The 16,313-nt window shown below is 43.0% G+C and overlaps 2 protein-coding genes across 4 annotated transcripts in view; both read left to right on the top strand.

The window, feature by feature from the left end:
* Positions 1-3,650, top strand: part of prkd3 (protein kinase D3) — a 36,297-nt gene extending 32,647 nt beyond the window's left edge. For all 3 annotated transcript variants that reach the window (XM_040049052.1, XM_040049051.1, XM_040049053.1), the window contains 2 exons: positions 318-403; positions 849-3,650. In XM_040049052.1, the coding sequence (XP_039904986.1) occupies positions 318-403; positions 849-1,022 (260 nt within the window). In that variant the 3' untranslated portion in view covers positions 1,023-3,650. The remainder of the gene's footprint in view (positions 1-317; positions 404-848) is intronic.
* Positions 3,651-13,421: 9,771 nt separating this feature from the next.
* On the top strand, positions 13,422-15,787 carry foxa2 (forkhead box A2). Its single transcript, XM_040049062.1, has 2 exons — positions 13,422-13,502; positions 14,168-15,787. Exons 1-2 carry the CDS (start codon positions 13,431-13,433, stop codon positions 15,335-15,337), a joined length of 1,242 nt encoding a protein of 413 aa, XP_039904996.1. The 5' UTR covers positions 13,422-13,430; the 3' UTR covers positions 15,338-15,787.
* The last annotated feature ends 526 nt before the right edge of the window (positions 15,788-16,313 follow it).

The raw sequence follows: 16,313 nt of genomic DNA, 5'->3' as shown, positions 1-16,313 counted from the left end.
GACGTTGGCGGCCTGCTGCACCTGTAACTTAAATGATATTCACACATGTAGCTCCTCCCCACCCACACGTCTGGGTCATCTGAACTTTATATCAGCTTTTTTATGTTTGTGGTTGAAATGAATCACTTTCAAATCTCCCCAACTGCCCAAGTTGCACCTCCTCCCACTCACTGTATATAGTATATTACGCGGTAAAAACACTGACTATATATATATTGATAGATATATCTTTTTGCAGGTCTTGTTCCCTTTAACTCAAAACCACATCTGACTTATCTTGTTCACTTACACTTCTTGTACTCTTAATTCCTCCGCAGCCACAGATCTGATCAACAATCTCCTCCAAGTCAAAATGAGAAAGAGGTACAGCGTGGACAAGTGTCTCAGCCATCCCTGGTTACAGGTATGACTCATTTGCTTTTTCCTCTCTTTAAATTGCAATTCGAGCTAATTCTCGGAGTCATAATTCTGTCAAGTCATCAATTCCCTTCATTGAAAATAATCTACAGATGAGTTGTGTGAACATTAATAGTCAGAACATGGAAAACATGAATAGAGTTAAAGGTTCCGCCCACTTGTGGTTATGTCACCATTAAACTTCCTGGTGGTGAACTAGAAGTCAAACAACCACAACAGTGCTGTCCCTGCACATCAGTACTCTGTGTCAATAACAGCGTTTGGCTTACGTGGCCAAGACCTGGACCGGGAAGCCCGAAAAGTAAAGGGAGTGAAAACTGTGTATAAATGCTGTGAGCTGAATGCAGATTTACCTCTGAATCAGTTTATGTGAGGGCCGCTTTTCCACAATGAGCCAGATTTACTGACAGTTTCATGTCTGTTTTGGTCAGGACTACCAGACGTGGTTGGACCTGAGGGAGTTTGAGACGCGGCGAGGCGAGCGCTATATCACCCACGAGAGCGACGACGCGCGCTGGGAGGAGTACGCGGACGAGCACAGTCTTGTTTACCCTAAACATTTTATCATGGCTCCCAACCTGGACGACATGGAAGAGGACCCCTAGTGGAGCGGGAGACTTGCTACACCACATGTATCTCACAGAGTTTTCATGAAGCTTTGAAAGTGGCAGGTTTTCCCTCCAGAACTCTCGAAACAGAGATAAGCCAGTCGGGTGGAGAGGCTGGAAAAGTGGGAAAACCCAGCAGAGGTTGTAGTGTGAAGCACCGCTACAAGCAGGCGGAGATGCGTGTCACAGAAACGCATTAAGACACTGTCACAGGAGGCGAGTGCTCCCTCTTCCTTTGTGTATAATAATACGAAAACATTCCATGAATTTGTTCAATCTTGGTTCATTTTTTAAGGACTAGCAGAACAATGTTTATGAACACGCACAGTTCTGGATGAAGGCCGTGCTCGTGATGTAAGAGAGGAGTCGCGTGAAGCGCTAACGCCGGGATTAAAGGGCACTTTTTGCAAGGGATTTACAGCCTGAGAATTAAACACACGAGTTTGTTCTCATTTCTAAAACTGTTTGTGAGACTGTCCTGTGGCATGAAACTGGAACTATCACGCAGATTTGTCTGGGTTTTTTAATGTATTTTAGTAATTGTGGTAGGTTTTTGCACTATATTACCAATTTCCATAGCAACTGAATAGAAAACACTATTCACTGCTACAGAACGCAAACTGTTTTTACATTTCCCGTCAATATTCAAAGTTAGAAACGGTGTCACGCAGTATTAGCTCCTTTGTCTCAGATCCCAGCAGGTGTTTTTAACCTACGTGTGTTCAGAGTGTGATCTGTTCATGGCAGCTAGTAGTGTGCAAGTTTTATCGGCTTGCTCTCGGAGAGAGAAACCAACAAACCCTGACCAAATATGTTACATTTCATTTCGCTGTTTCCTTTCAACTGTTTTCCTTTTTTGACTTTGTGAATCTTTTGTGAAGGCCGTAACCCTGAAGTGTAGTTGAATGCAATACAACAAGGAACGGACTCTTTTGTTCGGCATCACATTTTTGTACTTTCACTGTTTTCTTGAATGTGACCGTTGAAGCGCTCCAGTGCTGGGACGTGTTCTTTGATGTTCTCCGGGGTTGCGGTCGAATAGTCAAAAACGTCATGTCCTATGTTCTTGTTTCTCTAAGAAAACATCACAAGGTGAAGGAAAGGTGTGCACGAGAATTCACAGAGAACCTGGTGCGTCCACACTAGGCTGCTTAGCACTCGATGATGAATAATGTTGATTAAGATCAAGTTCACCCTTTGCTTTCATGCTGGCTGTATAAACATAGAAAATCTTTCCATCCATCCGCCCACTGGCTGCTCCTGTTCTGAGTTTGGGTTGTGGGGGGCAGTCTAAGGAGAGCCCAGACCTCTCTGTCACCAGCAAGCTCCTGTAAGGGCTGAGACATGCCAAAGCCAGCGGAGAGATACATTTCCCCCAGTGTGCATAAAACACCTCTTTTAGTAGGCACTAAGAAAACATCTTAGTTAGAAGCACAAACCACCCCAACTAGCTCCTGAATGACCAAACTCCTCACCCATCTCAGGGAGAGTACAGCCTCCCTTTGGAGGACGCTCATTTCTGCCATCTGCGATCTCATTCTTACCCAGCTCGTGGCCATGGGTGAGCGTAGGAAACGTAATCACAGCTTCACTTTTACACTCAGATTTCTCTTCGTTACAGCAGATTGGTACAGCGTCCTCATCATTGCTGCTACCACGTCAGTCTGCCGTTTCAGCAACCAGAGATCGACCCTGTGGCGCCTCCTTCGGGCGGTAGGCTCACAGGGCGGCGAGTACACGGCCAGACCCCATGGGCTCAGGCCTGAGCCATGATGTTAGTTTCATAGGGGTAAATGTAAATCTGTGCTCTTACCAAGAACCTATTTGCCTTGGGAGACCCTACCAGGGCCAAATGCCCCTGACAACACAGCTCCTGAAATCACATTTGATGAATAATATTTTAAAAAAATCGCAGTTAAACATCGCAGTGAAAAACACGTTTGTCACGTTGAGAACGGTTACTCGTCCTGTTCTCCTTTTTATTTGTTCTTCAAACTAAACAGATGTTCCAGTTTACCTGAGCTGTCTTCAGCTGTGGAAGCAGTAAAGCTCAGTCTGATGATACACAGTTAATAATTTTAGTCTATTCTTTATTTTCAACAAACGCTTCAAACTCACGTTAAAAAGTGCTTTACCTCTCAGCTTTAGCTTTAATATATTCTTAAAGATTCAAAACATATAAACATATTAGGATGTTATGGCATAAGATGATTTTTGATCTAATGATGCAACGCTTTGAATTATGGGAAGCCGCCGTGTCCCCACATTTCTTAAATGAAGGTCAGCGTGTGTCCTAAACGTCACCTTTCCTCAGCAGAGAATTCAACCAACACTTATCACACCCTCCTTGAAAAAACGACTATTCGACCTCAACCCAGCTATCTGAAATGTTTCATCACCAACGTGGGCGAAACTGGCTTTTAAACAGAACAAAATATCAGGAGTTCCGCGTTCATTATGTTGTCCGATCATTTCACACGGGAGCGAGTTTATATTTGCTCCGTCGGTGTGTTTGGGAGTATGTTCCAGTTTCCTTTCTCTGTCTTTGTTGCCGCTGGATTGGCAGGTGTCAGTGTTTTGTATATTTCAGTACATACCAATGAAATAAAAAAAACCTAAATGAAACATTTGGTAAATTTCTGAAATCCTCTCTGTTCACACTGCTTTCTTTAGCGGTGTATTATGTTATATACCTGCTGTCTGGACATCACGGCTCCAGGTGCAATAAAAGATAAAGACGGGCTTTGGATGTGTGCGCAGAGGCAGCAGTGGCTCGTAGTTTTCTGTGTGATTCATCAAGATGTGCGCGTGCGTCGTGCTTTCACATGTCGGATCCCGTTCACAGCAGCTGGATGTGATCGTTGCACCACACCGAGCAGTTTACTGAGCCAGCCACTCGCCACAAGAGAGTAATGACATAGTTAAAGAGGGCGGTAGTGAGGAAGGGGGTTGTGGAAAACTCTGAAAACACTCGGGATGAAAGCTATCACAGATCCCTTCGAGTATCAGCTCCAGTGTAATGGATGGGCCTATTGTAAGGTAGGCCCACAATAAACTGCTACAGGGAACAGACAGCTGTCAATAATTTAGAAAAGTGTTTGAAGTTTCCTTCACTGGATATAGACTGTGAAGTAATCACAACTATCCCTGCTGCAGCTCTTTTTTCCTCTCTCTCTAAGGATACATGATACTGCTCACCTCTATCTATTAGCATGAATGCTTTCAAGATGTGCACTTCCTTTGCAGTCCTTATGACCCCGTTAACCTCTGAGGGGGGGGGCACGGAGGCTCTGATACGCTGAACAGGCCCGAATACAACAGGACTGTTTAAATATATTCTCTTTCAGACCGCATACCGTACCTCATAATAAAGTGTAGCTCGTCTTCGTTAAATTAGAGGATACAGCGTAAGAAGAATCAGGCAAAAAACAGGCAATGTCTCCCTCGTCTGGTTGCCCAGAGGTGTAAAGGTTTCAGTCATTCATGCGTTCCTTTAACCTGTCATGGCCCCATGCAGCACCAGCAAACCTTTGCTCTTATCTAAACACATTTTACTTTTTCAACCCTAACATTTAACCGTGTTACTCCTTTTTCTGAGCTCAACTTCATTATTTTGTAGAAGCCATTCATGGCCCTGTGTGTAGCTTACAGAGGTGTAATAAGGAAAGTACATTAAACTTTTTACAGAAGCTGGATTTTTTTGAAAGTTTTACACTGTGCTTTTGAATTTTTGTTGGAAAAATCAAACCAGAAACAAATCATTTACTCAAGAGCGACGTGCCTATAAAGTGTCTTTAAACACTTGCTGTCATATTTATTGTGAAACTGTAAGATGAGTTTAGCATCAGTTGCACAGTTCTGATGGGTTTTCTCCAGGACACAGAAGTTACGTGGATGACGTTACTGAGTATAGAGTGCTAATCATACAGGGCGGTGTTATGAGACGTTATCAGAATGGAAGAACAAGACTGTTAGATAGTCTTAAGCAGTGTCAGTATTTTTACTTTGTCTGTATCCAAAGAGAAAACTGTTCTCTTTGCTGCCAGGAGGTGTCACTCTCTGTTGGTTTATCCACTGAAATTTGAAAGGAAGGCTGGTTGTGGCTATTACTGAAAACAGATGATCCTGGAACCAGCAGATTATTATTTCTTTATAAATGAGAGAAATATATAATCAATGTATTACAGTCTATAACATTAAGAATTTGCCTTTGCATATACTGAAAACTACAGTGTTATCAGTCACACATCACAGCTGAATAGAAGCTTCTTTTGGAGACTATGACACACATCTGAAAGGCTGATATAAAATTTACACATGAAGACCGAGCTACAAGATCCCTCACAGAAATAACATCTGCTGAAGGATCAGAGACAGCGATCTGTCTTTGTTGCCTTGATCCTGGCGTCTGTGTGTATTTGTTGAGCAGCTTTGCCTGGTAGCTTCTCGGCAGGTCTCTCGTCACCTCGAGGGGAGGTCCGCGTGTCACACACCCTCGCAACCCCCATCCACGGCCGCTTCTTCTCGCTTCTGCTCCGTGTCATCCGTTCCTCCGCTTCTCCTCTCCGCTCCATGCTGGGTATCCATGAGCTTCAGACCAAACAAGCAAACAAACAGAACAACAGAAAAACCCATCACCCGGACGAGGTCGGGCTGGGCTTGGGGGGAGAGATGGGGATGGCTCTTGTTTGCTCTCTGGGCCAGTTCTATTTCACTGTGATGGCAGAAAAGGCCTCCCAGGACACTACTACCCACACTTGTGTTTGACTTCCAACGGGGATCAAGGTGGTCTTCACTCTGCATTGACACATCATCTTCTGATCCAATACACAGCTGGCTGCAGCCACAGGCCTGTAGCCTTTACCTAGGCTGGTCCTGTACTCGTTAGCTGTGGTCTTGGCCTTTATCTGAGGGACTTGTTGGTGTGGCATTCAGCTGGTGGCCTTTCGTCCTCACACAGCTGTTTTTCAGCCATGGCCAGCAAATAATGAACTTTAAGTAAATGTTGACTGTGATAAATAATCTAAAACACAAATGCCAAAGAAATGATCCAGATAGGTGTTTAATATTAAACTGATTAAAGTGAAATCTTTTCCTGTTTCTGCATTATGTTCTTTGTCGTATTATCAGTCAAGTGCACTCTGCCTGGAAGAGGCTGTAACCCACACGTTAGCCACGCTGCTCCGGTTTTCTTCCCGTGTCCTCTGTAAAGGGCATCACTCCCAAAAAGCACTCTTCCCTCTTCTTTTCACATTAAGACCCAGGTGGTAAATGAATGCCTCCGCAGAGAGCTTTTTACCTTGAGGCCGGTGTGTATTGGAGACACGGGTGGGGAGTGCTTCACAAGATCAACTGCATGTTTAACGTTTGACTAATAATTGAAATTTACCGAAAGGTTGTATAATACGTTAATTAAATGCTTTGGCATCACTTTAGACTGTATATTGGAGAAAAAAAGGAGGTGAAAGCCGTGTGTGTGGTGGCTTGTAAGGACATCCAGTCATCCTTTTGTTGTAAAAGCTGTGGAGAGGAAATGAAAGCCGGGAATGGTTTCCTCGTCTGGGAAAATGCAGATGAGCTATGTAGGTATGTTTGATTTGCTGACTCCAGCTGTGCCTGGAGAATTCCCTTGACCCATCCTAAGATCTGGTTGTTGTGTGAGGCAAAATGTAGGCTGCCCCTGTTGCAAAGCAGGCAGGCGCAATACGCAACCCCCCTGAAAGGAACGGTCATTGAACTCTCAGGCAAGTGGCAATATTTGCTCACCTGAAATACTCACATCATAGCAATTGGGGTAGGGGTGGGCTCAGGGGCTGGGCAGGGCCTCCTCGAAGCAGCTGTGGCCAGACCGGGAAGTTTTGTGGCTGGAGAGGGGAAGGGGCTTTCTTGTTGGGGGGTTGTTCAGATGTGGCCGCCTTATTGTGTCCTTAAGGAGGCAGGCACCATATTTGTTCGAAGCTGCAGGAGGCTGATGAGGTGCTAATCTGTTGAGTGGCTGTGTCATTGGGGCCCTGTTCCCAATGGCCTGTTAGCTGTCAGAGCCTGTAAAAAAGGCAAAATTTATTGGCCCCAGGCCAGGGCTCAGCCATCGGTGTCCACGGGTAAGCAAACACAGATTGGACACTTATGCTGTTGCTCTGGTAGAGCTGGCTTTAACACCAGGCTCCTGGGGTGACACGAAGGCAGCTCTTTCAGCCCTCTTCATGAGTTGTCAGCCCCCTCTATGCTCCTCTGTAAACACTACAAATTAGCCATCTGCATATGGATGGGCCCTTAGTCCATACAGGAAGCAGACAACTGCCTGCAAGAAGGCTGAAGATATCGACTCTCCTCTAACAAATAACCCCCCGGCCCCCTAACGCCAGCTTTTAATTTCTCATGTATGCAAAACAAAGCGTGCACAGTCAGTGTTTTAGATATGCTGGTAACGATTTCTTGCTCGAGAGAAAGATTTTGTTGTACGGAGCCTTGGAGCGTGAAGATAATGAAAGCGCTCGGCTGGCCGGTTGCTTGTGATGGGTTCGGGTCAGCAGTCAGAGGTAATCCCAAACTTGAATTTCCCCATCAGCCTGGAATACAGATAAGACTGCAGCAGATCTGAACCTCACTCTGACTGACTGAGTGATTGATGGAAAAAGGAAATGGACCACTCAGATTCAGAGATGTGTTTTCTCGAGAGGTCTCCCAGCAACAGCTGCCGTGCTGCAGGTTTGAACATCATTCACAAATCAACGCGAGATTAAAATAGTTGATGAATTCATTTAACTGTCACGGAAAGGACGATACCAGAGGTCTGTCCCCTGTGAGACGCTGAGGGCACTTAGGATTAAAAAGACCATTACTGATACGCAACTTTTTAATCACGAGGCCAGGTTTGCCCTCTTGTCCACACTGACAGGGATCTGACAGCATGGCGGCCGCGTGTGAACAGCAAGCTCTTGCACGGGCTTGATTGTAGTGATATTTAGACACAGTGCTTCCCATGGGAGCCTGGCACTTTAATTAACATAGCACCAGTGGCTCTCCTCCTGTTCTAATTGCCTTCAGTCTGTGATTAAATGTGTATTGACTCTGCAGTTGGTCCACTAATGAATAACAATGTGCTGATTTGGTGATATTAAATCTTCTGGCTCTAATACACAACCCATCCACGTTTTGTAGAAAGTTCAGAAAGCACAAGGAGTCGTGGCATCTGATCAGAGTGTGGGTATATATCCCCCCCCCCCTCAAAAAAAGTATTTTAGCCTTTAACCTGCAGCTTTATATCCAGCAACCCTGTAAAGCCTGAGCAATTAAATAATTGCCAAAAAATTCAAATTTATTTTGAAAATTAAGTTTTTATTGCACCTTCTGACAAATTCAATATCTATTTGCATATATGAGTTAATTTATATTATATTTTTGTTCATCTGGCACTTTTTGTTTGTCAGTTTATTACTTAAAATAATTTGATCAATTTATTTTGGTTGGGGAAAAAAAAATATCACACGGATGATGTAGAAGTCTGAAAAGCTCTGAAAAGACATACTTGGTGTTACAGGGTTCAGCCTGCACTTCTTTCAGTTGAGATTAAATTGGGTTCATTTAAATAACATAATTTAAGCCCACGTGTGTCTCAGTCTTATATGACCCACTAAGTGTGCGGCTATAAGAACTAAAAACACTTAATACAGCAGTAAGTTTGTATTATTTTGCTGCTCTCACAACCTGAAAACCAAATATAATCTAGAAGGTTTTTGCAAATCATGTATTAATTACAAATAAAGCAGCTTTTTTTCTCGGTCAAATTAATTTCCAGACCTGTCAAAAGAATAAACTGCAGCAACATTAACACTCAAAATTCTATTTCAGTGCATTGGATCCTTCCATCTCTCAGGATTTCATCTTCCTCATTCTACTCCTGTGGTCCAATAGATAAACTGTCACCTTGTTTGACAGATGAAGGCCGGCGGTAAACATAGGTTCTTTTTTTAACATGACAAGAGGAAAGTATTGCATCTACAATGCCTTGGATACAGTCAACATAAAACATATCGAATGGCATTCCTCACTGCATTCCTCTCAATATCAAAAGGTGCGTGTTTGAGGATAGCCTTGCTGCGTTTACGCCTGTGTTTGCGCCCTGACCCACTGGGGCCAGTGCAATAACTTTGGACTGCCTCCCACTGCATCTCGTTGCAATGACCACTCTCAGTTTTTATTTAGCTAGGTTGTGTGCCTTCCCAGTCCGGCCGCTTTTCAGATTCATTTCCAGGTAAACACAGTGTGGCCAGCCACAAACCTGCAGCCAACAGGCGTTGTCACAGCTGTGGCAGATAATGGCAGGTCCAAACTCCAGCCCGGCTCTGGAATGTTTACTGTCACCACAGGCAAGTTGGCCGCAAACATTTTTTTTCCAGCACTTTCCAAGAGGAAGACTCTCTTGTTATTAATTTTATTTTGATGAATCACATGCTTAACCCCTTGCCCTGTGCCGTTTTGTGTGGCTCGGTGTACTCAGGAGGGTAGAAAGGCACAAAAAGGTGCATTCTTCAGCAGAGCTTTTAATTTCAGTTGAGAAAGAAATCCTTACTTTGAAAGCCGAAACCTAAAGCTAGCACATAACTGCCAACAGCTCCTGGGTGTTTGAAGGAATGTTCCACCTTCCTCTCACCGAGCAGAGATCTATCCGTTTCCATCCCCCTGCCCTGCACCCAAGAAAACTTCCTGGTGTCATTTTGGGGCCACGTGTATGCTTTGCTTTCACCTCTTTAACTCAGTCATTACTATTTTCACCACTTAGTGGATTCCCTTATCATAACGAGTAAATGAATAACACCTAAATGTGTGAAACGTAACACCCATCATTCTAAAGGCTAATTAATCAAGAGTGTGGCAAATCTAACTGGAGGAGAAAGAGGGCTACACTGCTGCTTCAGGTGCCTCAAGTAAATTTTCACTGGAAATATATAAATTTTATAACAACACACTGAGCTGTGTTCTGACTCAATCTCATGAGTACAAGTCAATGCAGTCCTGGCCTCATTTTCAGTGCACGCCGGATTGTGAAAGCTTCAGCTGGGAACAGAAAAACTGCCAAGAAACGCGGCAGTGGTTTGTACATATTGCAGCAATGACCGTCAGGCCATTAGATTCCCTGCTCAGTGTGTTGAAGTGAACTATTAAAATGCATATTTAAAGCTGGTGTCAATGGAATAAACCAGAGGTTAAATAGAAGGGAACACACTGCCTGTATTTGACCCAAAGGTTTACATGGTCTGAACCTCAATCATAAGCAAAATGCATTACAGTATTACTTTAATTTGAGTGTGAAACAACACAAAGACTCTGAAATCTTTGGATAAAGATTTTCATTTTATATTGCTCCTTTTTTTTAGTCCCGTTTTACATAATTACACTAGAAGAATGGATACTTGGCATATTTTTTATTCACTAACAGACCAGCTTACAAGTATATACATGCACGTGTAATTAACCTTCTGAATTTAAGCCGAGTGTAACGCAACGCAAGATTTTCAGTCTTTGGTGATTCAATCATCTTTTCTGTACCAACCATAAAGAGGCAGTGATTAACTACTCTGGCTTTTAAAATTCAAATTAAAGCTACCACGGGAGGAACTTGTTCTGATTCTGTGGAACATTTAAACTTTGTTTCGGAGCTCACATTTCTGAAATTCTCCACATTTTGTCACTACTTTGCTGACACTTTTTCTTTACTTGTTTTTTTTGTGTGTTCCGTTTCTAAAAACTGAAGTCAGCCACCATATATTAAATTTACCGTGTGATTTCTTTGGCTACCTCATTCCACTGACACAGTCAGAGTGGGTCATAAATAAAAATGTTACAGTTGTACAGCGTGTGAGATAGAGTCAGAGTGATATGTAGTGTCTGCTGTGGAGAGGAGGTAACATTTTTTTTTGTGAAAAGGCCAGTTATTGTTCTGGGGTGAGGATGCAAATACTACACCAAAGAATAATGAAGAAAAACAAAATACACTGAATAGAAAATACATCTGCTTAAAGCCCTGCACGAGTTTTTTGTTTTTCCAAAATGTGACCTTCACTCATGTCAGAGGACTCTGGAAAGTTGATGATTAACCATGGATTTAGCTTCATGTCTCATTCAGGAACATAATGTTACACAGGTCAAGGACCCTTTTAAAACGCTCACGGTTTTTTGTTTCTGTAATTTTAAAATAAGCACTTCATGAAATAATATTTTTGACTCATATATAATGGATTTAGCGGTACCAGAACCAATCCAGGTCCTTTTTGAATCCGTTTTCATACTTTTTTAAAAAGAAAATATGCAACATTTTTCACATTCAGCGTCACCACATCGTTGCGTAACACACACAAACATACCTGCTGGCCATGCAAGCATTCACGATCAGATTTTTTAGCACATTTATGCAACAGAAATGCGTCAGAATATTTGTAAAACTCTTTAAAAATTATATTTTAACATCTATGAAAAATGTCTTCTCTGAAATCCAGTTACTCCATAATGAGCTCACACCGAAAATATTCAACGCGCCTAATCTTCCGCCCTCAACACTTTATAAAGGCTCTATTATATACAAATATTACATGGCTGTTTGTTTGAAGCGTTTTGTGATTTTGCAGCGACTGTCCCTTTCAAAAATAACATTTCACAAAACTTATTGTTGTTAACTCAGTCGAGCCGGGAGAGCGCAGATTTGACCATCTCCAGCTTTCTCCATTTCCACCTCTCCGCCGGTGCAATCCCAAATCCTCAAACACACAGAGCTTTTTCTCATGATCTCATTTCCAAGTTAAGCAGACTGTGTTAGTCCCTCGTCAACACGACAGGTTTACTCGCCTTTACTAATGGGGCTCTATACTGATAGTTATGCTCTTGCGTAAATATGCAGTCAAATAGATGTACAACTACTGACACGTGGCTGGCATCGCTCTGCAGCCTCACCTTGATGTTTGTGTCATACAAATACTGTACGGGTTGCGAAAATGAGAGGCCCTCAACACACAGGCCTGCACGTCTGATGAAAAACAGGAGTTTCGTGCTTTAAAGGTCCCCCAACAAGCAAAATCAAAAAAGCTGTCTGCCTATACACCCACGCGCACTCTCAAACGACCTATTTAAATAAAAGAATGTGGGCTGTAACGTCATCACTTCCGTGTTTTTCTTGATTTCGGTTATTTTTCATCTCTTCTTTTGAGTCAACCTAAAGAAAAAACACCCAGCTTTCTTTTTTAACAGGCGTTTGAGTTCAAAGGATGACTTTACGTGCCACAGACAGTAGAGCCAGTCGGAGGTGGCATCCGAGAGAGGGCGCTCTGAAGCTGTGCCTGGCGTATTCGACACTAATTAAAACATTTAGAAACAGTAATTCACTCTCCCAGGTTAAGAAATCAGGTTAAACTGTGCCTTTGTGCAAATATCACCTACATTAGTTGGGAAAGAGGTAAGGACTTTAGTACTGACAAAATGTAAACTTTAGCTTGTAGGAAGTTTTGATATTGTTTAAAATGACCAATTATATCAAACATGCTGCGGTCATTTACACGGATCTCGCTGCTTTTTCTGTGGACTAAGCAAAGCTGAAAGAGAAATCCTCTTCAGGTGAACATCAGAAAGGTTTAAAACTGTGTCTTATCATTTATGTAAGCCATAAACATGTGTTCTTGGATTTATATAGCAACAGAGCTATGGCAGAATAATATTTAATCCTGTATCAGTTAATGGTTTAATCTGCCTTAAATCTCTGTAGAGATTTTTGCTGAAACGAGATTTTACTTCATTTCTAAACGTTTTCGTGTTCTTTGGTGTTCTCGGTGTAAAATAGTTAAAATTTATATGTAGGCTTAGGCAATAAATTCCTTGAATGCAACGCAATAAAATGGATTATGATTTGAGCTCAGCTGAAGTGGAATAAGCACTTTGGAGGATGTGCGTAATGAAAAGCGCACCAAGGAAGAGCGCCAAACATTCCTTTTATAGTTCTCCCCCCCTTTTTCTGCCCCAACCAAAATACAATAAGATTAGTTTATAATGAAGCTTTTCATATGAAACTGTTCTTTTCAGTTAGCGCAGGTGTACAATTGGGGTGGGGGGATGCTCGAGGAGTCTCACGCCTAGGTGCGAGGAGATTATTCAAATAGGGCCCAAGGCGTAGAAGTAGGGATTGGAGGCTTGCCTAGAGCACAGAGCTATATCACAGCGTTAACAAGCAGCACGGAGCGTCATTTGAACTCCAGTCACTGACAGACGCATTTCACGGCTGGCTCCATAAGACACACATGCTCCAGTCTTCGACGAAGGGACAGACCGACGACCTAAATACACTCAGTGGTCCCCAGTTACCTGCTATTAGAGAGACTTTCGGCTTTCCCTCTGCTGGGAGACGCTTTGTAAAAGTCCTCCATGATGCTTGGAGCAGTTAAAATGGAAGGACACGAACACACCGACTGGAGCACCTACTACGGAGAGCCCGAGGTGGGTACCTTAAATATATATTTTTTTCTGTCTAAAGCCGATCCCATTTTATACAACTCAATATTAGCCCTGAGATAATATTAACTTTGTGATCAAATATTGACTTGAGGCGCCTCCAAATCCTCCCCCATCTCCACGCAGCGCACTATCCTAACAAAGTTGCTTGACATGTAGGGGAAGAAACTTTTCGCTCGGATTATAATTTCATAAGTCTCTACGTGTTTCTACTATATCGGGTTATTGTTGGTCAGGTTTCCACCCAATAAACACGTGTGCTGTTTGATTTCGGGGAGATTTTTCAGTGGACACACGCACACCGAGTAGTATTTTCATCTAGGCTGCACATTTTAAGAGGAATAGTCACCTCAATTTTATTTATTTATGTTTTGTTGTAATACTGGCGTTAAATATATTGTTAAATATACGCACCCCTGTTTTTCATTTTTAGGAAATACTTCGCGCGAGAGCAAACGCCTACAATGCCACTTCACACTTACGAAACCGGGAAGCTTTAAAATATAAAGTATTATTTATGGAGATGAATAAGGCGATTTTTATCAGGCTCAAATAATAACGATTCGCCGTGTTTAGAAATCACTGTGCCGCTTTATTCCTCGCTGCAATGCCAGATGAAACTCACGAATGCCTCTTTCCCTCACTGACAGTGTTACACCTCGGTTGGCAACATGAACGCGGGCCTGGGAATGAACTCTATGAATACCTACATGAGCATGTCCGGCATGAGCACCACTGCCAACATGACGGCCAACTCCATGAATATGTCATACGTCAACACGGGCATGAGCCCCTCCATGACCGGCATGTCACCGGGAACCGGCGCCATGAACGGCATGGGCGCAGGGATGACGGCAATGAGCGCAGCCCTGAGCCCCAGCATGAGTCCCATGACCGCACAGCCCGCGTCTATGAACGCCCTCACGTCGTACTCAAACATGAACGCCATGAGCCCGATATACGGACAGTCTAACATCAACAGGTCCAGAGACCCTAAGACCTACCGCAGGAGCTACACGCACGCCAAACCCCCGTACTCCTACATTTCTCTTATCACCATGGCCATCCAGCAGTCCCCGAGCAAGATGCTGACACTAGCCGAGATCTACCAGTGGATAATGGACCTCTTCCCGTTTTACCGACAGAACCAGCAGCGCTGGCAGAACTCCATTCGCCACTCTTTGTCTTTCAATGACTGTTTCGTCAAAGTGCCCAGGTCGCCGGATAAACCGGGGAAAGGCTCGTTTTGGACTCTGCACCCGGACTCCGGGAACATGTTCGAAAACGGCTGCTACCTGAGGAGGCAGAAACGCTTTAAGTGCGACAAGAAGATGAAGGAACCGGGCCGCAAGTCAGGGGACGGCGGCTCCTCCAACAGCAGCTCGGAGAGCTGCAACGGCAACGAGTCCCCGCTCTCCAACTCCTCCTCCAGCGACCACAAAAGGTCCCTGTCGGACATGAAGACGAGCCAGGCCCTGAGCCCGGAGCACACCGCTGCTAGCCCGGTGACGCAGGGGCAGCACCTCATGTCTCAGCATCACTCGGTTCTTGCGCACGAAGCCCACCTGAAGCCGGAGCACCACTACTCCTTCAACCACCCTTTCTCCATAAATAACCTCATGTCCTCGGAGCAGCAGCATCACAAAATGGACTTAAAGACTTACGAGCAGGTGATGCATTACTCCGGCTATGGCTCCCCCATGGCGGGACCTCTTTCCATGGGCTCCATGGCGGGGAAAGCCGGTCTGGATTCTTCATCCATACCTGACACAACTTACTACCAAGGTGTCTATTCCAGACCAATTATGAACTCCTCATAAACTCTTTTATTCCCTCATGTAATGTGGACTTTCTTCCCATTCACTTTGTACATTTGTAAAAGAAAAAGTATAGACTTTGTGTACAATATGTATTTCAGATATTTTTGACGTTTCCCACAGTTTTAGTTGTCGAGTTTGTTAGTAGCCTAATTATTTTGAGAGGATGCTGATATTAATGATTAAAAACACTGATAATGTGACGGAAATCTGCTCAGAAGTTGGTTTCAGGACTGGACCCAAAGACAACCAACAACAACTTGCTGTAAAATAGCCTGCGTCCGCATAACTGGACTCGTAAATGACTCGAAATGCCTCGCTGGATTTGTTCAATCATTTGTGTAATTCCTATTTATGGCTTGTATATGTGTATTCTTGTAGTGACAAGAACAGAATCTATATTAAAGTGTTATTGGTTTTGTTTTCTGAATGTCACGGTGTTGGGCCATTTATTATTACTATTATTCTTACTATTATTATTATTATTCTTACTATTATTATTATTATTCTTACTGTTATTATTATTATTATTATTATAGGAAAAATTAGATTTTATCCAAAAAACGAACTTCAAACGGAGAATTTGCAGGAGAAAGATACAATTTGAGGCGGCATTAATTTAGTCCAATTTTGGTTTATATTATCATAACAAAAACGAATCCATTCATCCATCTTTGGGATCATAAAATACGTTTCTCACGATGTATTTATTTATTTAATTCAATTTCTGGAATTTATTCTTACCCACGTAAGGCGCACAGTCAGCTTGGATTAATAGCTTTGCTGGATAAAACCGGGAACAATGCTCCCAATTTGTCATTCAGGAAATGTAAACAACACACATATATGCTCATTAATCCCAACCACAAATTCAAATATTTATATGAAAAAAGGAGATGTAGCCAGTGCGCCACATTCTATAATATAATATTTTTAAACTAAAGTGAGGTAAAAGGAGGTTTGAAAGAAAAAAAGCGGC

The sequence above is a fragment of the Simochromis diagramma genome, unplaced genomic scaffold (genome assembly GCF_900408965.1).
Source record: "Simochromis diagramma unplaced genomic scaffold, fSimDia1.1 OVJJ01000305.1, whole genome shotgun sequence".
Classification (NCBI taxonomy): domain Eukaryota; kingdom Metazoa; phylum Chordata; class Actinopteri; order Cichliformes; family Cichlidae; genus Simochromis; species Simochromis diagramma.
This window is presented reverse-complemented; position numbering and strand designations above follow the sequence as displayed.